General features: G+C 35.5%; 1 protein-coding gene across 2 annotated transcripts; it reads left to right on the top strand.

The window, feature by feature from the left end:
* Positions 1–1,830: 1,830 nt before the first annotated feature.
* On the top strand, positions 1,831–22,995 carry pfkfb2a (6-phosphofructo-2-kinase/fructose-2,6-biphosphatase 2a). 2 transcript variants are annotated; one of them, XR_007927446.1, is made up of 16 exons: positions 1,831–1,995; positions 2,109–2,249; positions 3,882–4,007; positions 4,828–4,924; positions 6,930–6,996; positions 7,638–7,712; positions 8,426–8,482; positions 8,916–9,040; positions 10,922–11,129; positions 12,454–12,600; positions 12,972–13,076; positions 15,328–15,457; positions 15,703–15,765; positions 16,488–16,552; positions 19,689–19,805; positions 19,959–20,103. XR_007927446.1 is itself a non-coding variant. In XM_051879815.1 (16 exons), the coding sequence occupies exons 2-16, from the start codon at positions 2,192–2,194 to the stop codon at positions 21,445–21,447; spliced, it is 1,560 nt and encodes a 519-aa protein (XP_051735775.1). In that variant the 5' UTR covers positions 1,831–1,995; positions 2,109–2,191; the 3' UTR covers positions 21,448–22,995. The 2 variants fall into 2 exon arrangements, 1 of the variants encoding a protein (XP_051735775.1); XM_051879815.1 differs by lacking the exon at positions 19,689–19,805 and adding an exon at positions 21,403–22,995 and having other exon boundaries at positions 19,959–20,150.
* Positions 22,996–23,879: the final 884 nt, after the last annotated feature.

Raw genomic sequence — 23,879 nt, 5'->3', positions numbered from 1 at the left:
ACAGGAAAATTCAGAGCTATAAAAATGTTCCCACTGCAAGCAGTGTCTATTGTTTTAAAAAGTAAATAAAAGATAAAAACAATGTGCACAAAGCTAATGCATAAATTGCATAAATAAAACAACTATGACTAGAAAATAATAGAAAAGGTCACAGATTTATCCATATTTGTGCATAAGCATAATTTTTGGTAAGAAGCCAATATAAGTCTATACACCAATGTTCATGCTATTGTCTTTTTAGATCTGCTTTACAGTAGAATTTAACTCTGTTTGCATCATTGAATCATTATTTTTCCTGTTTATCACTGTAAAGCTGCTTTGAAAAAAAAGCGCTATATTAATAAATGTGACTTGATTTGACTTGACAATGTCTTTATTATATTAGACTAAACAACATGATAGCCTACTCAATATACAACAAATATTTTTCATAAAACCTAAGGTTTTAGATGTTTTAAATTAATAAAATAATCAATAAACCATCATTAACCGCTATAGATATTTAACCGCTTCACTGGCGCCTCACACTTTCTGATTGATGCTAAGTGTATCCAATCAGATTAGCGCAATAAACCCCGCCCCCAGCGTCTTCATCACAGTGATTGGTTCAGACCGTTGAGCGGCAAAATTTACTATGCTGCGTCCCAATTCGCATACTATCCGTCCTAAATAGTATTCGAAATAAGAATTAGTATGTCCCAAATCGTAGTATGTTGAAATGAGTATTCCAAAAATACCCGGATGGTCTACTTTTTCCGGTTAGAATTCGAAGTGCAGATCCGTGCACGCTCTAACGGCTAATATTGCCCATTCGATTAGAACTACAAATACGAATAATGTTAAAAAACTACAAACATGACGGATGTGCGAGACCGACGGTTAAGCAGAGCGGTTAAGATAAAGGGGCTTGAGTGATTAATAATCAGTATCTAACCTGACGAAAAGATATTTATTAAATGTTATCCACATTATATTTCATCTGCAACAGCATTGTGAACTTTTATAACGATGCGTTTGGTCATTAACTTTTAAATGCATCATTATGCAAACATGAGGAGAGTTCTCTGCATGAAAGACCCATGACTGGTAGATAAACGTGCGACTACATTTCTCTCCGAAACGGTAGGAAATTAAATTTAATTGAATGTAGAGGATATTAACTGTGACAAGATGATTGACAGGGTAGTTTAAACAGTTAGCGACAGAACGTCTGTTAAAGACGAGTTAGTATGTCCCAAAGCTTGCATACTTTTCTGCTACACACTTTTTTACAAAAACAGTACATACTTTTAGGACGTAGTATAACTAGGCGAATTGGGACGCAGCACTAGTCACAGAGACGTTCTTCCTGCAGAGGGCGCTTTACGGCTCTCCGATCTGAATGCTCATCTCATGATTGAATCCTCATTCTTGTCTTACTGGAGACATTTGTAAACCAAAACTTAAATAATAATAATAATAATAATAACATTAATTTAGTTTATTTATACCTGACATACAAATAAAAATGTGCACCGTTCTTAACTACAAAATTATTTTTAAAAGCCTCATCTAGTTCATCAGCGCTGTGAAAAGTAACATATATCACGAGACGATTTTTTTTTTTTTTTTTTCCCAGAAGCGTTGTGGACATTTTTGTGCAGCTGAATAATGATACTGAAAAACATTAATATTATCGAATTGAAAAAAAATCGCAATGAAATGTAAAGATAAAAGAGTTATTATTTACACCCATCGTGCTTGGCCAATCACAAACAAGATCCATGCCGCTAACCCCGCCCATTCTGTCACTCCGTCTGTGCTAATGGCCGTTCTAGCGTTTAATCTTCTTCTATGGGTTGGATCTTGTGCCGTGGGCATCTCCAGACACAAACACTTCCTGAATCGCAGCGGTCACATCAAATCTTCTCTGCTCCAGAGCTTTTAAAGGAAAAACATTTTTAACTGAGTTTGAATGGAAAATGGACAGTGCGTTTGCGTTTCCCCCGATGCAGGGTGAGTAAATCCAGCTTTGTTTTTAATCACTCTCGGAGACTAATAAAGCAGCAGATTTGAAATGATGCCAGGCCGTTAATTATCTAATCTCGAGTCGTGTAATACCTGCGCAGGTGGACTAACCTCTAATGACCTCTGATGACCTGTGCTGACCCTCACACCTCTCCTTCAAGATCGACAGTCTGCATATAAAGTCATGGACAGTTCAAATGACAGCAAGAAGGCGGAGCCCAGAGTCAATGAGAAGAAATGCTGTGAGCTATTACTATTATTATTTGTGCTAATTTTAGTACCTTGTGTCTTCATCAAGTGGTTAACCTTTGTGGGGATTCGAACTGGTAACCTTTTGGTCACTACCCAATTATTAGATGTTATAATGAATGAAAACTTATCATAAATGTTTGTTAGAGTGTATTGATGTGGTTATGAAAGTAAAAACTAAATTTATATCCTTGTATATTATGTAAAGAGCCCTTGTTTTAGTTGGCAGCGGTCGGGATGGCCATCTGGGAACTTTGCAATTGCGTAAAGACTAGCCATAGTTTAACAAAATGAGCCCGTCATTCAATCCCAGAGCAGAGAGTTGAGCTTTAACATGTTCCTTCAAGTTAAAAGAGAATCTAAATCAGATTGGAATTTGAGCTTTGGGTCCAGACAGTGCTTTTATGGAATGTAAAGCCCAGTTGGATGGCGTGTCAGGGTCCTGTTTCTGCAGAGTAATATATTGATGAATAGTCAAGAAGAATATCTTACAGACTTGGGGTACGGCCAGTAAGCATTGCAACCACCTAACAACCACCCTGAATGCCTTTGCGCTCATACTGAACTCCTTACTAACCCTATAGCAACACTCTCATCATGACAGTGCAGCTCCGCTTACAATTTCTTTATAAAATTGAAATATATAATTGATTATTGTTAGCTAAAACTATTAAAAATAGATTTTGCTAATTGAAATAAAGCTGAAATAAAATACAAATATTAGATGAAAAACTAAATCTGAAGTTAAAAATTAAGTTGAAGTACTAAAATGACTAAAACTGAAATAAAAATTAAAGCTAAAAACAATAAAAATGACAAAAGCACATAACAAAATGAAAAGTGAAAATATACAAATAAAAGCTCATTCAAAATGTTAAATAGTACTATTATAGGATATACTGTAAATAATACTAAAATAACACTGATTTGCAGAAATATGCATGGTTGGAATGTAAAAAATGATGTTCTTCCTCAGTATTTTTGTTTTGTTTTTCAGTACAAATATCTAAACATTCTTGAATCAAGATACATTTACTGGAGAAGCAAAATGACTTAAAATATTAGGTCTTATTTTATGAAAAATGCATCAAAATTAAGTGAGTTTATGCTTAAAACAAGACAAAAATCTGCTAGTGGGGTCAGAAAAATAATCACATTTTCCCTTTGAATTAAGTTTATTTTTCTGACCCCACTGGCAGATTTTTGTCTTGTTTTAAGCATGTTTTAAGCATGGTGATGTCACCAACCCGGGAAGAAGCTCGTTGTAGTCCTTAAAAAGTGATTTCTGTAAAAGAAAATATCTCTCTTTGCATTGAACTTTGAGTGTCGTAACTTTGCAGATGTTGCTCAAACAGCAACATTACACACTAACTAAAGTTAAAAACTAACTAACTAACTAACTAAAGTTAAATAACTTCAGCAGCATATGAAAGCTTAGTGCCTGCCATCCTTGTGAAATCCTCATGAACGTCACAGTTGAGAACCATCATAATATAAGTATTATGAGTATAAATATGGTGACCGGAACAGAACGTTGATGTCATCTGATGTCATCATACTGGTTTGTGCTGCACTGAGAAGAAAAATGTTGGAAGTAAATCATGTGTGTTTGTTTTGTTTTATAGCATGGGCGTCATACATGACCAACTCGCCCACCGTGATCGTATTAATCGGCCTTCCTGCCAGAGGAAAGACGTACATATCGAAGAAGCTGACGCGCTACCTCAACTGGATCGGGGTTCCTACAAAAGGTGAGAGTGTGAGTTTACAGAATAGTGCTTATTCAATTCCAGAGTTCATCATACTTCTGCTAACGAAATATAATTATTCCTGGGAGTTGATACACCAAAATGATTTCTTAAGTTGAACCAGGATGCTTTAAAAATCTGAATTCCAATTTTATTAAAAAAATAAATAAAAAATCAGTTATTTTGAAAAAAAAAACAGTTATTTTATCAGCTTTTTGAATTCATTATAATTATTATGGGATTGCAACTGTCATGGAAAACTAATGGAAATCAGAGAATTTTAAAATATAATTTTTTTTGCCCAGCTCATCTTGAAATGACTCTTTATCCAGAAATACGTAATGACCTGCTGAAGAATTCAAGTAAAGTTATTAAAATTAGTTGTTCAAAAGATGCGGGATCCGTAATTTAAACTTTCTAACATTTGTACTGTATATATTAAATATTATACTAGCTTTAAGGCCCGTTCACACCAAGGACGATAACTAACGATATGTAAAAGAATAGCAGAGTTCACACCACAACTATAACGATAACGGCACAGAGAAACAATATCACTGGAATTACTTTCAGAATGATTTTTTCCAGCTGATGAACCATAAAAACATTGACAGCCAATCCAAGAGCTTGAGCATTTAAAGTGACATTATAATATAACTGCAGCGTGTGCATTCGCAGAACAATATCGCTGGACACTAATATAGTTATTGTTATAATTATCTTTACAGTTTTTGTTCTTGGTGTGAACGGGACTTTACTCCGAAGTTTCCAAAAAGACTGTTGCTTTTCCTGTGTGTTCATAACAGTTTTGTGTTTCTGTCAGTTTTTAACCTGGGCGTTTATAGACGTGAGGCAGTACAGTCCTACAAGTCTTACGATTTCTTCCGCCACGACAATGAAGAGGCCATGAAAATCAGGAAGTAAGTATCTACACCGATCTGTGTACAGTTTAAACACAGCATACAACCAGCCGAACATTACACAAAAACCTCACACACAAGAGGATGTTTCTGCTGCAGAATCACTCACCTGAAGCAATTTCAGGAAGTGTATAGGGGAGGAAGTTTTGAGTTGTACTACTATATGTGACATACTTTGTTGTAATATTCACATCAAACTATGTTTGGGGACCTTTTATGCCTTTTTCAAAGTCTTGATTTTGTTTTTGGGCTCTTCTAGAATAGGTTTTCATGCTTGAATGTTCAAAAAGATTTGACAATGAGCATGTTTACATGCACATCAATACGCTGATAACTCACAAAAATTAGCTTATTGAAATAACTGGTTTAAATGCAAACCAGTAACCTGGTAACGCAATTAAACCATGTTTACAAGACTTAATTAAAGGGGACCTTGATTATGATTTCACTTTTTTTAACTTTAGTTAGTGTGTAATGTTGCTGTTTGAGCATAAACAACATCTGCAACAACATTACGACGCTCAAAGGTCAATGCAAAGGGAGATTTTTCTTTTACAGAAATCGCTTTTTAAGGACTAAACGGCTGGTAGGGACTACAACGAGCTTCTTCCCGGGTTTGTGACATCACTAACCATAAAATTTACATAAACTCCGCTCCCGAGAACACACAACAAAGGGGGTGAGGCCATGTTGGGCTGCTTTAGAGAAGAGGAAGAGTTGTAGTAGATGTTGCCATGCTGACATTTTACACCGGACTGCTTCACAAACGAGGGTCAATTCAACTCTGGATTTGCACAAAAGATTAACATGACGGCACACGCTAGTCGATGAGTTGAATCAACTCCACAGCAACTACATAAATTTATCCACTAACCATTCAGAAACGTCCAGTTTCATTCTAAAAGTTGTAACTTCTTCCTGAGTCTCTCCATCAGTGTCGACTCCGGTTTGAACAATGTAAGGCTGAACACCGTTACTGACAATCCTCATTTTAGCTGCGTGAGATTCTCCAGCTTTGTTGTTGTTGAGCAACCGAAGCGTGAGCTGTTAAAGCTCCGCCCTCTTCTGGAAAGAGGGCCGGTAGCAGCAGCTCTTTTGCATTTAAAGGGACACACACAAAAACAGCGTGTTTTTGCTCACACCCAAATAGGGGCAAATTTGACAAGCTATAATAAATGATCTGTGGGCTATTTTGAGCTGAAACTTCACAAACACATTCTTGGGACACCAGAGACTTATATTACATCTTGTGAAAAGGGGCATAATAGGTCCCCTTTAATAAATCATGTCCCATACCAGTAGACAGTGATGTCAAAACTTGAATATTCCATTTGTTATGTCCGTTGTGAAGCATTAAAAACAAAAGTGTGTTCCAACATGTCAGCGGGACTCATATTATCCTCTCATGCAGTTAGTAGACAGAGTAGAGACTGTGCTGAGAGTTGTGTTGACAGAGTTCAGCGATTTGGAGAAGAAAAACTTTCTGAATAATGTCACAGAGTTCATTCATGAAGTCGTGTGAACGACACATGCACGCTTTCGTGGGAATAATGTGATTAAGGTGTTTACATGCTTGTTTATTGCAATTAAAATCAGCATACACCACATGGTTTAATGCGATTATGGTTACTACGATTATGAGCTTGGTTTGATCAAAGTGTTGCGTTTACATGAGGTAAAGTTTAATCGCAATATTGCCAAAATCTCATTATAATCGCATTATGAGAGCGCATGTAAACTCATGTAGAGAATAACTCCTGCTGGAGGGACTTTGTAACTTTGCAGACCTTTTTCATGCTCAAACAGCAACATTACACACATCATCTACACAAAGATGAACATGAAAAAAACCCCACAATAGGTCCTCTTTAAATGATTTGACAAAAAGTGGTTCCTCAGATCGTTGCGTGTGAATTGAGTCAGCATCAGTCAGCATCATCTAATGATCCTGTTGAGTTTAATGTGATTATTGCAGTTCTGGTCTGATAATGTGTTTTCCTCTCAGACAGTGTGCAATCGTGGCTCTAGAGGATGTGAAGTCGTATCTGAATGAGGAAGGAGGGCAGATCGCTGTAAGTTCTGCTCTTTGGACACATTTTATCTTTGGATTTCACATACTGAAACTAGAATTTCTCAATCTATTAGATTAAATATTATTCACATGTATTGTTATTTGTGTTGTATATTATATGGAGTTGTTTCTAGTGATCGACCGATATTGATTTTTTAGAACCGAGACCAATAATTTGTGTGTTTATGTGCCTGATAACCAGTATGCAGAACCGATATTTATTTATTGTTATACTTCTGTTTTTGACACGATTACAACACCACTGAACTGAACAAACCATTTTATTTATAACAATCACTCCCACCTTGCATAGAAAACAAAATAAATCTTATTTATACACCAACAAATTTTGTTAATTTTAATCTTCATATTAAAAAAATAGTTTTATTTATAAAAAGCATCAGCAGCAACACTAATGTTAACAATAAGCAAAATAAATGTAGAATGTCTAATGTTTTCAAATGGAGAAAATAAATTAAAGACAGGAGTCATATCAACTTTGCAGAAATGTAATACTTTATGTAATAATTACTTTTATGTTATCTAATGGCAGTTGTATCATAAACCCATTACTATAATATATTTTCATTATGATTGATGATTTATTTCTCATTCTGTGATGTGATCGTTTGTCTCTGGCAGGTTTTTGATGCCACAAACACAACCAGAGAGAGAAGGAACCTCATCCTGAGTTTTGCGCAGGAGAACTCGTATAAGGTCAGAGCGTCCGTGAATATGAAATATTAGCAGTTATTTGTAATATCGCAGTTGTCAGGTTACGCTGGAGAGAAATCATCTCTAGAGCTGCTTTGACAGTTACTTCACAAGCTTTTCACTGTTTCATTTGAGAAAACTACCTCAAATACACAATGAATCTAGAACTGAAAGATCTTCACGACAAACCGTCAAAATAAAAGTTCGGTTTAACTTCAAGAAATTATGACAAAAATATATTACTACCGTATACTAAAATGTAATTCTCAAAGTAATAATAATGATATTATTATTTATAATGTCAAATCCACACTGAAATTAAAAGATCTTCACGAAAAACTGTCAAAATAAAAGTTTGTTTTAACTCTAAGAAATGATGACAGAAATATATCACTATTGTATACTAAAATGTACTTCTCACTTTGTTTTAAATGTTTTAAACTTACACAGTTCTATTGTGCAGCATCTTATTTGACAAAAAAAATGCAGTGTTTTGTTGTACATTAATTATTATATTTTCATTTTATTATATTTTAAAAGCTTGATTAAATTGTTAAAGTTTATATAAATTTGATTTAATATAAACATCTCCTTCCCCATTAATGGTAAATAAATATTGTGATACATATTGATATTGTATGATATAGAAAAAAATAAAGTGATAAGATTATCACCCAGCTCTATTTTGATGTGGTTATTTTTGCTTTTGTTTCCAGGTGTTTTTTGTCGAGTCACTTTGTGATGACCCAGAAGTCATTGCTGCCAACATACTGGTGAGTGTCAATGCAGAAAATATTCATATACTCCCATTAATACCTCATTAATCTGCCTACCACTGCTGTTATATATGTCAAGGGTAGATGACATTAAATGTTTTTGTGAAGTTGAGTTGTCATGTTATTATAATTATGCAACTTTAATGAACTTATATTAATTGAAACTATATGGAAATATTTTTACATTTAAAAAAAAAAATACTTATTACACTGCAAGACTATTTCAAATGATTTTTATTGATTAAAACTGAGTAAAAGTAACACCTAAAAATATACACACATTCCACCATGTATACTGAAACTGAAAGTATACATAAGCTATAATCTTGATGATGATAAAAATAAAGTTGATATCAGTGATCCGCAGGGATTGTGTGTCTGAGTCAAACCATGGCATCACTGTCATAACATTTCATTAATTTGGGAACAGGATGTGAAGGTTTCCAGTCCTGATTATCCTGAGAGACACAGAGAGAGCGTGATGGAGGATTTCCTGAAGAGAATCGAGTGCTACAAAGTCACATATCAGCCGTTAGACCCAGATGAACATGACAAGTAAGATTACATTTTCATTTCAAAAGTAGCTTTTCATCCAGTTATTACTTTTCCAAAACATAATCTAGGAGCTGATTGATCTCTGAGGAGACTTTTCCTTTGGGCAACTGTTTTTTTCTTTTTTTCTTGTTTTTTGATCAAGTTAAATTATTGCTGCTTTTTGTATTTTAAAATTTCAGGGAAACTATGTGATGATATTCATTTTCAGCATTTCATCTGTGACTTGAACACTGTCTATATCTTTTCTGTTGTTATGTCAGAAAGCCTCCAGCAGAGAGCAGTACAGTTTCAGTACAGTTTGCTGAGTTTATTTTATTAGCATGTGGTTTTGTTTAAGGATAATAATATATCATAATTACCTGTAAATACCTTCTAGTAGATGAGGTTATGTTAAAATTATGTGGCTTTTCAAATATTAATTTACTATTTTATTTACTCGCCCTCAAGTTGAATTAATTTATTTTTTCTGCTGAACACAAAAGAAGATATTTGGAAGAATATGGGTAACCAAACAGTTGATGGACCCCATTGACTTCCATAGTATGGGAAAAAATTATGACAGAATTTTCATTTTTGGGTGAACTGTCTCTTTAAATACAGCATCTTGAAAACTTCAAGTTTCAGTAATTTTTGTATTTATTTTTTTAGATTTCTATTTAGTTTCCTCTTCTTTTTTTTCTGTATCAGTTTTCAATTTTAGTACTTCAATTTGAACTCATTTTATTTCAGTTAAATGCCAAGGCAACATTTCTAAATGTTCCATGTAATATTTGCATTTTATTTTATTTCTCTTTTATTTTAATTATCAAAAGTAGTTTAAGTTAACAATAGCATTTTTGCCAGCAAATTTACAGATAGCATTGTAATCATATAATTTAAATTAAAAGCCCGTTTACAACAAGAATGATAACTATATTGGGATTGTTGTAGGTAATTAAGTACAAGCTGTTCTTAAGATTATATAATGTTGATTATGTTTTTCATTAGGCACGTCTTGTAGATAATAAATGCAGAAACTGGACAATAATGATAAGACACAACTGGGTCATTCTGTGTCAAATCAACTAAATTTCGGATACCTCCCCAGCTCAAATTTTTGATTTTGTTAATATTTTTTCTGTAGAAAGAGAAACATAAATAGTGATGAAAGCCAAAATATTAAATGTGTCAGATGTATATTTACTGAGTAATCCGCTATTTTGTAGAGTGGGTCAAAATTACAATTTTCACCTGAGATTTGTACCCAATATACAGGGGTGTAAAAATGACTCTAGAAAGATGGCAGCATTATTATTTTATTTTTACACAGAGATCAGTAGGTTTATTAGTAAAATCTGTTGACTTTATCAATCTTTGTTTCATTATATGCCAACGGTGACCGTTCAAAAATGGCTTAAAAGCACTTTGTGTTTTTTGCCTCAAGTTTGCATGCCTGTAACTCAAAAAGTATTAAAGGTATCTTAATATCCTTTTAGATTTTGGTTCTTAACAAACATTTCTTGTGGTATCTTCATTTTAAATACCCTCAATGGTTCAATCCCAAAGATATGGAGATCTTAAAGCGTCTCTGAGTAAATTGGTCAATTGTACACATTTCCAGTGGTCAAAAACCAAATGTGGGTCACTTTGCATATAGCGGATACTCTAAAAGTATTCAAGATATACTAATATCCTTCTAGATTCGCATTCTTAATAAACTTGCCTTTTAAAATCCTCATTTTCAAGGCCTTACATAGTTCAGGCCCACAGATATGGGGATCTCAAAGCAGCTCCATGATCAAATTTTTGAATTGTTGTATATCCCTAAATCATTAGGCCACAACCACATATTTAACAGTTTGATTAGTTTGTGGATCACGGATGTTTTTTGGCCTGTTTCAGGGACTTGTCCTTCATCCAGGTGATTAACGTGGGTCAGCGTTTCCTGGTGAACCGTGTTCAGGATTATATCCAGAGTAAGATTGTCTACTACCTCATGAATATTCACGTTCAGAAACACTCCATCTACCTCTGCCGCCATGGCGAGAGCCAACACAACGTCCAGGGCTGCATCGGCGGAGACTCGGAGCTCTCCACCAGAGGAAAAGAGGTATTCCTTTCATTTCACTTCATGAATGAGTAGAATACAGATCCTTTAAAGGATGTTTGTTTTGTTATGCATCAAAACTGAGAGTTATTTACAATGTGTGCATTTGGTAATTACTGTATGTATTTCATTGTGGGTTCCTGCAGGTCATTTAAAAGCCTTAAAATGAAAATATACCAATTTGGGGACTGAAGAACAGGAGGTGTGACACAGATAATGCGATTATTAAACTTCAAAAGACGATGATTGAAATAAATAAATATGAGTGCTGCACATTCAAAGTAAAAATACGGATAAATCTTTTATAATAAATAAGAATTGTCGATTTTGATGACTTAATGAACTATTGATGAATTATGACAATGTTTACGCTATGGTTTTTATATTGTAATATGTTGTAGATGATTGTAAGTGTAAGGGCTTGTTTATAATTAAAAGTACCATATTATGCATAAAATCTTTTTACTCTGGATATTATTGGTATTTTTGTTACATAATAAACTGTATCTGGCATTTAATTCACTGTAAATTCTGGTGGCCGCCTCGTCACAGTAAAGAAAGACTAGAACATTATTCATTATATAGATTTCACAACTATTGGCACAATAATTTATTTATTGTTATGTATTGATATTTTAGGACACAAACCAGTTTTAGTACATACTATATGTATATACAGAATAAAACATGTCTTGAGTATTTCAAATTCGGTATGAAACGGAAGTTGCGATAGTCTTTTCTTCTCTATTGTGATGTATAGAGTGGAAAGGCTTTGCAAACAAGAACAAATGTAGGGCTTGATTTTGTCCTTGGGGAATTGATTGGATGGTTGTGGTTTGCTATTGGTGGATCTCATATGAGTGACAGGTTGCCCCAGCCTCACGCCAGTAAACACGTCATCAGAGAAGAGATGCAAGAGGGAGGGAGGTTATTTTGATTAAATGGGATCTATTATGCCCTTTTTCAAAATCTTGATGTTGTTTTTGGGCTCTACTAGAACAGGTTTTCATGCTTGAATTCCTAATTTTCTCCATTGTTGCAGCTCCTCTCTTCCCGGTCTGTCAGTAACGCTCTGTTTAGTTCCTGTCTCTATGAAGCCCCTCCTGCTGAAAAGCACAATGTGCTCTGATTGGTCGGCTGGACCAGTGTGTTGTGATTGGTCAAGCACTTAGAGCATGTTTGGGAAATGTCCCGCCTCTTACCTAAGATCTGCAAATACCCTGTAGTCACTCTGTGTTGATTCCCAGCATGCTCTTTTTCAGTCCTTTACCACAAACAGGTGAGAAATGTTTGGAGGCTTGTTAACATCTTTCCCACTCTGTGTCAGTTTTCTAAAGCCCTGCGTGGGTTCCTGGAAAACCAGAAGATCCCAGACCTGAAGGTGTGGACCAGTCAGCTCAGACGCACCATCCAGACGGCGGAGGAGTTGGGCGTCCCGTATGAGCAGTGGAAAATACTCAACGAGATTGACGCTGTGAGTTACGCACCGCTATTTTTATTAGAGAAGCAGCGCTTCCTGTTTTCATATAAACACTGGGCTGTTCTTCATCATTATTTACTGTGATAAAACACAGGTGTTTTCTGTTAACACGCAATTAGTCCATTTGAGTCAGATGTTTAATGGTGGTGGATCATATTTAACTCGTTTACCACACCAAAACTAATTCAGCTATATAATCCTGTGCCATGAGTGCAATAAAAGTCTGTGCTTCCAGATCAGTGGACATCATATGTTTTTAATTCCAATAGAGAAAACAAAATCACGTTATTGCAAAACATCTGAGTTGATGATGGAGAAATGTTTGTTAACTGGTATTTTTAATATGTGTGTGTGTTTTGTATCAGGGCATTTGTGAGGAAATGACATATGAAAAGATTAAGGAAACGTACCCGGATGAATATTCCCTCAGAGACCAGGACAAATACCATTACAGATACCCAGGAGGAGAGGTACGACACTGTAAAACATGATTTTTGAAGTTGTAAACAAAACCCCAAAAGATTATTGGAATATGTTTTACAGGAAAATACTATTTCAGTTGTTCTACCTCAAAATTTCATGTTTAATTCAATGTTACTTGACAATGTGACGCGACTTGCGCGAATAAATCGTTTCCTGTTTCTATAAAAGTATGAAGATGTATCATACAGCGACGATGATTTTGTCCTCCATTGTTGTTTCTGATTTCTGCCTCCTCTTGCTACGTCGTAATCACGTCACTACTAGAGCAAGCTCCTGATTGGTTAACGCGGCATGAATTTTCGCCAAAGTTCAGATTTTTCAACTTGCGCGAATCACGCGTTACACGCGTCAAATGCCCGAAACGCTCCGACGTGCCGCGTCATTCGCGCCAGTCACGCCTCAGGATGTCTATTTGGGTCTTTGCATTGACTTAACATGTAAATTACTCGCGCTTAACGCTTCATTTGCGTCTGGTGTGAACGCACCATTAGCGGGAACCGGTGTCTGAAACGCTATCAAATCACAGCAATTGTATTGGCCGGCGACAGCCTATGACGTCACTACTAGTGCGACCCGAACACACATAAGGGGCGCCTAGAGAACAGATTGAGCTTTTAGGTTACCTCTCCCTCTGTGAGAGCCATTACAAATTTAGTTACCTCAGCTCCCTGTAGAAAGGAATAAGGGGATGTTTATTCTATGTTTTTTGTATTGGGGCATTTAAACTGGGGCCCTGGAGCTCCCATTATTAGGGAAGGTTATCGTGGCACCCTTACTATGTGCCTCTTTTCTTTATGAGGTCTTAATAGCGGGTAGCATTAAGAATGAAATATCACCTGTAGCGCCTTCCAGCTAAGATAGTATTCTGACTCCCTAGAGTTATATCAGAGTGTAGGCTCTTTAGGAGTCTCCCTGGTACTTGCATTGAGCTTGGTCAGTACTCGTCTCGGTTGAGTCCAGTGGGTACTCCCCTCGCATTAAGGGTCGTTCTTTAGAGTACTGCGCTCCCGAGGTCTGATCGGAAGGTTGAAGGTCTCTCGTGAGACCTCCCTGGGAGGTCAGTATTGAAGGCTGAGGACCTCGCCCCTGAGTTGGTCATTGAGGTTTAAAGGGTTCTTTGTAGTAAGAACTCCCTTGATCGATCAGCTCCTGTTGGAGCTGGAGGTACATCTCTCTTTAGGGACCCTTTTTAGAGTATTCAGCCTCCAGAGTGCTTATTAAGAACCGCTCTGTAGATCCTAGGTTGAGCAGAGTAACTCCCCTCGATTGCAAGGGTTCTAAGCGTTATGCCGAGATGCCCGTCTCTACGTCCGTTCTGAGTTGGTTACTTCCAGTTACTGCCAGTTTCCAGTCCCTCTTTCTGGACCCCTCCTCTGAAGGCTAGTGCTTTAGAGATTCTGTTTTGGTAACAGACAGGTTGCTGGCCAGACTAGGTTTCTACTAAGTAGGACCAGGTCGGCCTCCCTGGTGGCAGTCAGGGTAGACTATGCTCCCCTGAGAAGTGACTGGCCAGGGCTCCTTTCGGCTCCCTGGTCACATTCCCTTAAAGGGACCCCTTCTGTTTGAAGTTGTTGGTTCCAAGCCTTTGAGCGGCCTTGGTAGGCCTATAGATGTTTCTGGAGGCCTCTTTGAGGCTTATAGCTTGGGTGGTGGCCGTAGGGAATGCTTTCACTGACAGCCTTTGCGACCCTTAGGAAGAGTGTTTTTTGGCATTTCAGTTGAAATGGTTTCTGATATTTGTCACAGCCATTCTTTGGCATGCACTCCCCTCAGCATGGCGGCGTGGGTATTCGTTCCCCAAATGCGTTAAGACGCAGTGCGAGTTCCCTTTCGAAAGGGAACGTCTCAGGTTACGCATGTAACCATGGTTCCCTGAGAACAGGGAACGAGACACTGCATCTCCCTGCCATGCCTCGGGGCCGCCTGCTGGACAGTCCCTTCAGACGATGAGTGGATGACTTGTTCTATAGGCACCCCTTATGTGCGTTCGGGTCGCACTAGTAGTGACATCATAGGCTGTCGCCGGCCAATACGATTGCCGTGATTTGATAGCGTTTCAGACACCAGTTCCCGCTAAGGCGTTCCCCAAATGCGTTAAGACACAGTGTCTCGTTCCCTGTTCTCAGGGAACCATGGTTACATGCGGAACCTGAGACGTTTTTTAATATTAAAATACTTCTGTCTCCATTTAATGTCATCTATAAATAAGCCATTCATGTCCCTCTTCTCTTGCCGTAGTCATATCAGGACCTGGTGCAGCGGTTGGAGCCGGTTATCATGGAGCTGGAGAGACAAGGTAATGTGCTGGTCATCTGCCACCAGGCCGTCATGCGCTGCCTCCTCGCCTACTTCCTGGACAAGAGCGCAGGTGTGTAACAAACACACACACATACACTCAAATCATACCAGGGCTCATGTGACTGACTGATGACCACAATCAGATAATGAGAGACACGAAGATGTCGGCTTCTGACTGCTGGTGTTTGAGTAATAAGCATCCAAAGAAGTGATTTTCCTGAGCAAAACCTTTCCATTCACGACCACTTTGACTCAATTTATGTTTGTTTATAATCAGAAGATCTGCTCATATTTAAATGTGCTCATGTTGTACAGATGATTTGCCGTATCTGAAGTGTCCCCTCCATGCAGTCCTGAAGCTGACCCCAGTGGCTTATGGTATGTGTTGATTTACATTCACACAGACCTAAAAAATAAACAAATAATACAAAATAAATAAATATATATATATATATATATATATATATATAATCACACACATAAAAATATATAAAGTTAATAGTAAATAAATTAAATAATAGTAATTAAAAAATAATTAAGAATATGTATGTGTATATATGCATATGTGTTTATTTATTTAAATCAAAACATTTCATATTTTATTTTTTTTTATTTTATTTTATTTACATTTTAAATATTTGATCTAAATTGTTTTCATACTAGATAACTATAAATAAATTTGAAAGTTAATATTAATATTAAGTATAATAAGAAAGAATAAAATAAATTAAATAAGAAATTAAAAAAATTATTCAAAATAGGTGTGTATATATATATATATATATATATATATATATATATATATATACACACACACACACACACACATATAGATAGATAGATATAGATAGATAGATAGATGTGTGTTTATTTATTTATTGTATTAAATTTTAAATATTTGATTTAAATTGTTTCATTATTAAAATATCGATTAATTAAATTAATTAATTAATTATTAATCAAAACTTTATTAGAAACTGGCATATTTTTATATAATGTTTTTATAATATAGGCTATATATAATTATTATTTTTTTTTAGATAAGATTTAAATACTGTAGCAAAATTCTGATATTTTTCAGTGTTTTTTTCCCGTTACAGGCTGTAAAGTTGACATGTTTGACCTGAAAGTGGAAGCTGTAAACACACACCAGGACAGACCGCTCGTAAGCAAATATATAACATTTACCTCATATTTTTGTTGTTTGCTAAAGCAGCATCACTGTTATTACTAACAACCATTTACTAAGATGCTGTTTCTCGTCTTCAGGGAAATTTATTTTTGTTTTTTGAACATTGTTTGGTTTTTACCATCATTTCATCTAAGTTTTTTTTTTTTTTTTGTGTGTGTGTGCTCAGAATGATTCTGCATGTTTATTTTTTCGATATTTTTGGAATAATATGTGATTATGATCGTGCGGTCTATCCAACACAAATACAGCATCAGTAAATCAGCAGCTGAAAGAAGCCCTCAAACAAGAATAACTTCTTGAACTCTTCCTGTTCCTCTAATGGAAAACTAAAGGCTGACAGGCAGTGCGTCAGTCCGCAGAATTTGCTCATAAATCGTGGTGTGTTTTGCGGTGTAAGTCTGTAGGTGTGAGTTTGACACCCTCACAGTGAGACTGAAAAACACAAACCACAGGTCTGCAGTCAGAGGGGCAATATAGTACAGAGATTCTCTCAGTATTTCTGGCTTCTGGCTTGTTTTTGCTCTCGGTTGTAGACGAGATCAGCATGCCATTTCTTTCCATGTGATTATGGGCGGCAGTGTCCCTGCTGTTATTTGTCCGGGACAGACAACACAGGGAGTATCCCTGCCAGACTGAGCTTTAATTTAACCTCTGTATGTGCATCAACACGTTTAGTTTCCACTCTTTTTTGAAGAGCCCATATCATGAAAAACTTTCAATTTAACAGAGTTTGATGTAATATGTTGACATACTGTGACATTCTCCAATCCACCCTGAAGATTTATAGGTGAAAATCATACTGTCTGGATATAAGCATTTTTATTACTTAATTAATTAATTTATTTATTTAAATCAATACATTTCACATTTTATTTTTTAAATTTCATTATTTACATTTTAAATATTTGTAAGTATTTAAAATAAATAAGTTATTTTAATATAGAAACAATTACTTAAAAAATAGTTAATATTACTATGAAATAAATTAAATAAAAAATCATTTAAAAAACAATATTTAAAATATGTGTGTGTATGTATGTATGTATGTATGTATGTATGTGTGTGTGTATATATATATATATATATATATATATATATATATATATATATATATATATAATATATATATGTGTGTGTGTGTGTATGTGTAAAATATATTGATTTAAATATATAAACATATTTATATATTTAAATCAATATATTTTACATGTTTTTATTTAAAAAAATACATTTAAATATTTGATTTAAATTGTTTCATTATCAAAATAACTATTAATATTTAAATTGAATAATAAAAATTAAAACATAAAAATTGGCTTACGTTTTTTAATTTTTTTTTTTTTTTTAATTTTAAATGAGATTTAAGTACTGTAGCAATTTATTTAGCTAATTTACTTATTTAAAATGAGCGTAAATTAAATTAAATACACAGATACTACCACACAGTATACTTATAGTTGTACTTCACAAATGTACTCAAATCTTAATAGTACTGAAAATAAGCTTTGTTTTCTTCAACCAAAATATAATTTTTATTTTTTTCTTTTGATTTTTGTGTGTAATATGTCCCAGACATTTTTTGATGATTTGTTTTGTTTGTTTGTTTGTTTGTTTGTGAGTCACTAATAGAAACTAAGCTTCAAAAACGTCTCATCCAGAAATTGTCAGTTATGATGTCAAAACCATGAGCACATTATTAAATGACCCACATTTACACATCAACACCTTAACCAATCACGGCAGATGTCATTTACATATTAAAAAGTCTAATAGGTACAATAGCAGAAAGAGCATGTTAAAGAGATAGTTCACCCAAAAATGAAAATTTGATGTTTATCTGCTTACCCCCAGAGCATCCAAGATGTAGATTACTTTGTTTCTTCAGTAGAACACAAATGATGATTTTTAACTCCAACCGTTGCAGTCTGTCAGTCGTATAATGCATGTCAATGGGAACACAATCTATGAGAGTAAACAAAACATGCACAGACAAATTCAAATTAAACCCTGCGGCTCGTGACAACACATTGATGTCCTAAGACACGAAACAATCGGTTTGTGCGAGAAACTGAACAATATTTATATCATTTTTTTACCTCTAATACACCACTATGTCCAACTGCCTTGAGCGCACGCGCAGCATCCGGTGCGTGAGGTGTGTACGCGCTCTGGCGTAGTTTAAAGGATTAGTCCACTTTCAAATAAAATTTTCCTAATAATTTACTCACCCCGATGTCATCCAAGATGTTCATGTCTTTCTTTCTTCGGTCGAAAAGAAATTAAGGTTTTTGATGAAAACATTCCAGGATTATTCTCCTTATAGTGGACTTCAATAGTCTCTCCAAATGGTTGAAGGTCAAAATTACAGTTTCAGTGCAGCTTCAAAGGGCTTTAAACGATACCAGACGAGGAATAAGGGTCTCATCTAGCAAAACGATCGGTCATTTTCTTAAAAAATACAAATGTATGCTTTATATACACAAATGATTGCCTTGCACGTGCTTCTGCTTTCCGTATTCTTCAAAAAGCTTACGCTGTATGTCCTACACCTTCCCTATTCTACTTACGGAAAAAACGGAACTGGCGCTGCGTTTGTTCCGTAAGTTGAATAAGGAAGGCGTAGGACATTCAGCATAAGCTTTTTGAAGAATACGGAAAGTGGAAGCGCGTGCACGGCGATCAGTTGTGTTTATAAAGTATATACATTTGTATTTTTTTAAGAAAATGACCGATCGTTTTGCTAGATAAGACCCTTATTCCTCGTCTGGTATCGTTTAAAGCCCTTTGAAGCTCCACTGAAACTGTACATTTGACCTTCAACCATTTGGAGAGACCATTGAAGTCCATTATAGGGAGAATAATCCTGGAATGTTTTCCTCAAAAACCTTAATTTCTTTTCGACCGAAGAAAGAAAGACATGAACATCTTGGATGACATGGGGGTGAGTAAATTATTAGGAAAATTTTATTTGAAAGTGGACTAATCCTTTAAACTACGCCAGAGCGCGTACACACCTCACGCACTGGATGCTGTGCGTGCGCTCAAGGCAGTTGGACAGCCGCAGGGTTTAATTTGGATTTGTCTATGCATGTTTTTTTTACTCTCATAGATTGTGTTCCCATTGACATGCATTATACGACTGACAGACTGCAACGGTTGGAGTTAAAAATCATCATTTGTGTTCTACTGAAGAAACAAAGTCACCTACATCTTGGATGCCCTGGGGGTAAGCAGATAAACATAAAATTTTCATTTTTGGGTTTTCTCTTTAAGGGTCAGAATTGTGTGCAAGAAGCCTTGACTCATTATAGCCCTTTATAATCATGCCTGTGTCACAGTGTTCATCCACAGACGTAATCCCTACTTTGTGTGTTATCAGAGAAGCACCAGACAAGAATTGCCACCAACTCTGCTGAGGAGAAACAGCTTTACGCCACTGTCAAGTCAGGATCAAGTCAAGCGGCCCCGCCTCTTCAGCGTTGGCAACCCGCCCCGGATAGCAAGCGTTCCTGCCTTATCTACCAAACGATTCCCAGAGGCACAGAGGAACGAGGAACTGAATGAGAGCCGGGTAAGTTTTGGCCGTGTGTGTGTGTGTGTGTGTGTGTGTGTGTGTACAGGTTGGACCAAATGTCCTCACAAACAAAGTGAAATATTATGACAACCGTCTAGGGAGGACACTTCCTGTGCTCTCGTAAACCAAATACCTTAAAAAAGACCTTACCAAAGTCCCTTTCAAGGAAAGTCTGTTCACTCTGCGGCCATATTTGCAAAGCCTCCAGGCAGCTATTTCGGGCATCCAAGACCAAATCCTATCTATTTGAATGGGGGAATCTTGAAATCTCAAAAACTGCTTGGCGAACTCACAATTAAATAACATATTTCAAATCAGCAACAAAATCTTGACATGACCTGTCCCATAAAAGTAGTTTCTTATGCTCAAATAGCGTTAAAAAAATCATGTTTTTCAGGCTAGACGAGCCAATGCACATGTGCAGTCCTAAGCGTGAGTCTTCTGAGCTTCTGACGGCAGCTGCAGTGACTTTATCAATCAGCGATTGGCTGTTTTACTTAGAAGGCGGGAGGTATTCCGCCATATAGCGCGTTGCAGTTTCTCCCATTCATAAGTAATGGGAGTGAACCGTCTTTCTATGTCTATAGTCTTTGAACATACTAAAAAGTTTTTATTTTTATATATATATATATATATATATATATATATATATATATATAGTAAAAAGTAATTTATTTCTGTGATCAAAGCTGAATTTTCAGCATCATTACTGCTCAAGTTGTTGCTCAAGAAACATTGATTATTATCAGTGTTGAAAACAGTTGTGCTGCTTCATATTTATGTAAAACTGTGATACACCACTATTTAACAACAGTAAGATTTACTACTTTTATTCAGCAAAGGTATTAAATTGATTAAAAATGACAGTAAAGACATTTATAATGTTACAAAAGATTTCTATTTCAAATAAAATCTGTTCTTTTAATGTTTCTATTCATCTAAGAAACCTGAAAAATAAAATGTTTTACTGTTTTTACAAAAATATCACTGTTTTATAGTGAATATTTTGTGTGAAAAGGTTGTCTCTCTCACCTGTTGAGCTGCCTACTGCCAAATTGTAGGCAGCAAAATATGCTATCTATATATTTAATTTTTTCCATAATTACAAATTGGTAGTTTTATAATATGTATTTTTCTACTCGGAGCATCAACTAATTAGCTTAGCTACATGCTAATGTCAGAATCGAACACAAGTGGCGTTGTTTATGTGGTGACGCCAACAAAGTAACCTGTGTGCTCTGTCTTATAGGAAATACTCAACTGCTTCAGACCGGCCGACTCCATCCAAGAGTGAGAACACAAACCACAAGTTGTGTGACACCCGTCACAAATTAAATGCATTCAAAGGTTTTCTCCAGACATGATCCAACTCCAGACGCCTGCTCAAAATTGGCATCATGAACGCTGCTTTATGTAACACACATGAGCGAACGACAGCTTCATCCATCCGTCCTTCTCAAGCTTCATCCACCCACAAGCGCCCACAAGGACGGTAAAATCCCAACAGCTACAATTAGAAGTTATTGATTGAAATCCTTAATTAATGCAAGGAGATTCACTCCCACTGTTGAACAGATTGACAACTTGTGGGGCCAATTAGAGCACAGTTGAACTGATTGAGTGGGCGTGTCTTGTGTCAGTTAAGCTGATTGGCCCTTCAGGATCAGAATCTTTAAAGACAGAGCACTTCCTGAAATGGATCTAGATGGGAACGTTCAAGCACTCTTTTTGTTGTCGTAGCATATATTTTGCGCCGTCTTCTTCTTAATAATGCCTTAGTTTTGTGTCTGATTTGACTGGATAATCGTGTAAAAAATTTGGCATAATTTTAGCTGTTAATTGGTATGTTCTGCTTTGTTATGGTTTTGATGTTGTGCAGAATGTTTTGTTGAATATAATGAATGTGAAGTTGAATGTTTTATTGAATATAATGAATGTGAAATGTAGAAAAGTTTGTGAAATTTATGTTCCGCCGGTTTTTCTCCCATCAAACTTTCTATAATTTTTATAGAGGAACATCAGGGTAGTTATTTTAATAGAAAAGCAGGTTGTTTTAGTTGTTATAAATAATTGATATGCAAGGAAAACTTCATTCAATCTTGAACGAATGTGTCCTTTCATACGCACAGAATTGGTAAATATAGTTATCTTGAGTTTTTAGTTTTTCAAATGGATCTGTAAGAACATTTAAATCTACTGAGAATATGGCAAGCCATACTGTTATATTAGTTTTCATGTTTAATGTTATTTAGATTTATCATTTGTTATGAAAAGATATTTATACATGCTGATATTTTGCCTCATATCTGGAAGGATGTTCTTAAAGGATATTGTAAAATATTTTATAATTATTATGTTTTATAATTTGAGTTTATGTGGTCTAATTTTTGGATGCATGAAGTATGTTCTTAAAGTGCTTAATATGTGTTGAATGTTCTGATAGCCTGTTAAGATCATGGTTCTATCAAGAGTCATAGAAAGTGGCTGCATTGTTGTAGCTTTTTGCAGCTTATTATTGCAAATATAAATGTGTTGGCATGATTGGATATTATCCGATTTGTAAGTGCCTTTGCTTCGCAACCAAAGTGTAACCAATCAAAGTCTAAACAACACAACAGATCTCTGAGTCAGACTGCAGATTCTTGAACGCAAAAAGACACATTTACCTCAGAGCTGAGTCTTTTATTTTAATGTAATAGTGTTACAGAAAATAAGTTTTGCGTTCTGGTTTCATTGTGACATGATAGCATTACAATATCAATATCTGTGGTGACTATGTAAGGTCATGCTAATCTATTGATAAAACTTTTGTGACTTAATAAACCAGTCTGTGATGCAAATACTTTTTTTGTCATTTAAATATATTAGCAAATTATATATATGTTGCTTTAAAGCAGCTCTAAAAAGACAATAGTGTCATTGTCCAGCTGAAATCAGTTCAGTGTTGATTCATTTTGGTTCAATAACTGTACAAAATGAATCAATTATGCAGCCATCAAGTGTTCAGTATTATTCTAGGTTACTACATGCAGGGGGTTTTTGGTCAAGTAATTAAAACCTCTGTTTTTTCAGAATTTACTAGTAGGAAATTACTAGTCATCCAAAAAAAAAAATAATTTATATCAACTGTGCATTCTGTTAGTTTTGTGAATTGGTATGTTTCATCAGGCCACAAAGAAATCATTACACTGATGATGCTCAGCTCTACGTATCTCCCAAGGGTAGCATTTACAGGGTGAAAAGCAACGGTCCTAGTACTGAGCCTTGTGGTACTCCACACTGAACTTGTGATCAATATGATGCCTCTTCATTTACTGCTATGAATTGATGACCGTCAGATAAGTATGATTTGAACCATGCCAATGCAATTCCACTAATGCTGACGTATTTTGTATTACACATTTTTCTTAATGATGCTAGTCATCATTTTTCTGTCATTTAAATATATTAGCAATCAAAATGTGCAATATTGTAGAAATCATACATGCATTATTTAGTTTGCATGATTTGTCAAGTCAAGCCACCTTTATTTCTATAGTGCTTTATACAATACACATATCGTTTCAAAGCAGCTTTACAGTGATAAACAGGAAAATAATGATTCACTGATGGAAAGGTTACTACATGCATCTAGGTTACTACATGCAGAGGTTTTTGGTCAAATAATTAAAACCTCTGTTAGTAGGAAATTACTAGTCATCCAAATTTTTATATATATCAACTATG

The sequence above is a fragment of the Ctenopharyngodon idella genome, chromosome 22 (assembly GCF_019924925.1).
Source record: "Ctenopharyngodon idella isolate HZGC_01 chromosome 22, HZGC01, whole genome shotgun sequence".
NCBI lineage: Eukaryota > Metazoa > Chordata > Actinopteri > Cypriniformes > Xenocyprididae > Ctenopharyngodon > Ctenopharyngodon idella.
Note: the sequence above shows the minus strand (reverse complement) of the source record. Positions and strands in the feature narration are given on the sequence as shown.

Excerpts from the sequence above, each read along its gene's own strand:
- pfkfb2a (XM_051879815.1), top strand. The coding sequence starts at position 2,192 with ATGGACAGTTCAAATGACAGCAAGAAGGCGGAGCCCAGAGTCAATGAG. Across the intron at positions 8,483-8,915 it reads TCATTGCTGCCAACATACTG|GATGTGAAGGTTTCCAGTCC; the intron begins GTGAGTGTCAAT and ends ATTTGGGAACAG. Across the intron at positions 15,458-15,702 it reads CTTCCTGGACAAGAGCGCAG|ATGATTTGCCGTATCTGAAG; the intron begins GTGTGTAACAAA and ends CATGTTGTACAG.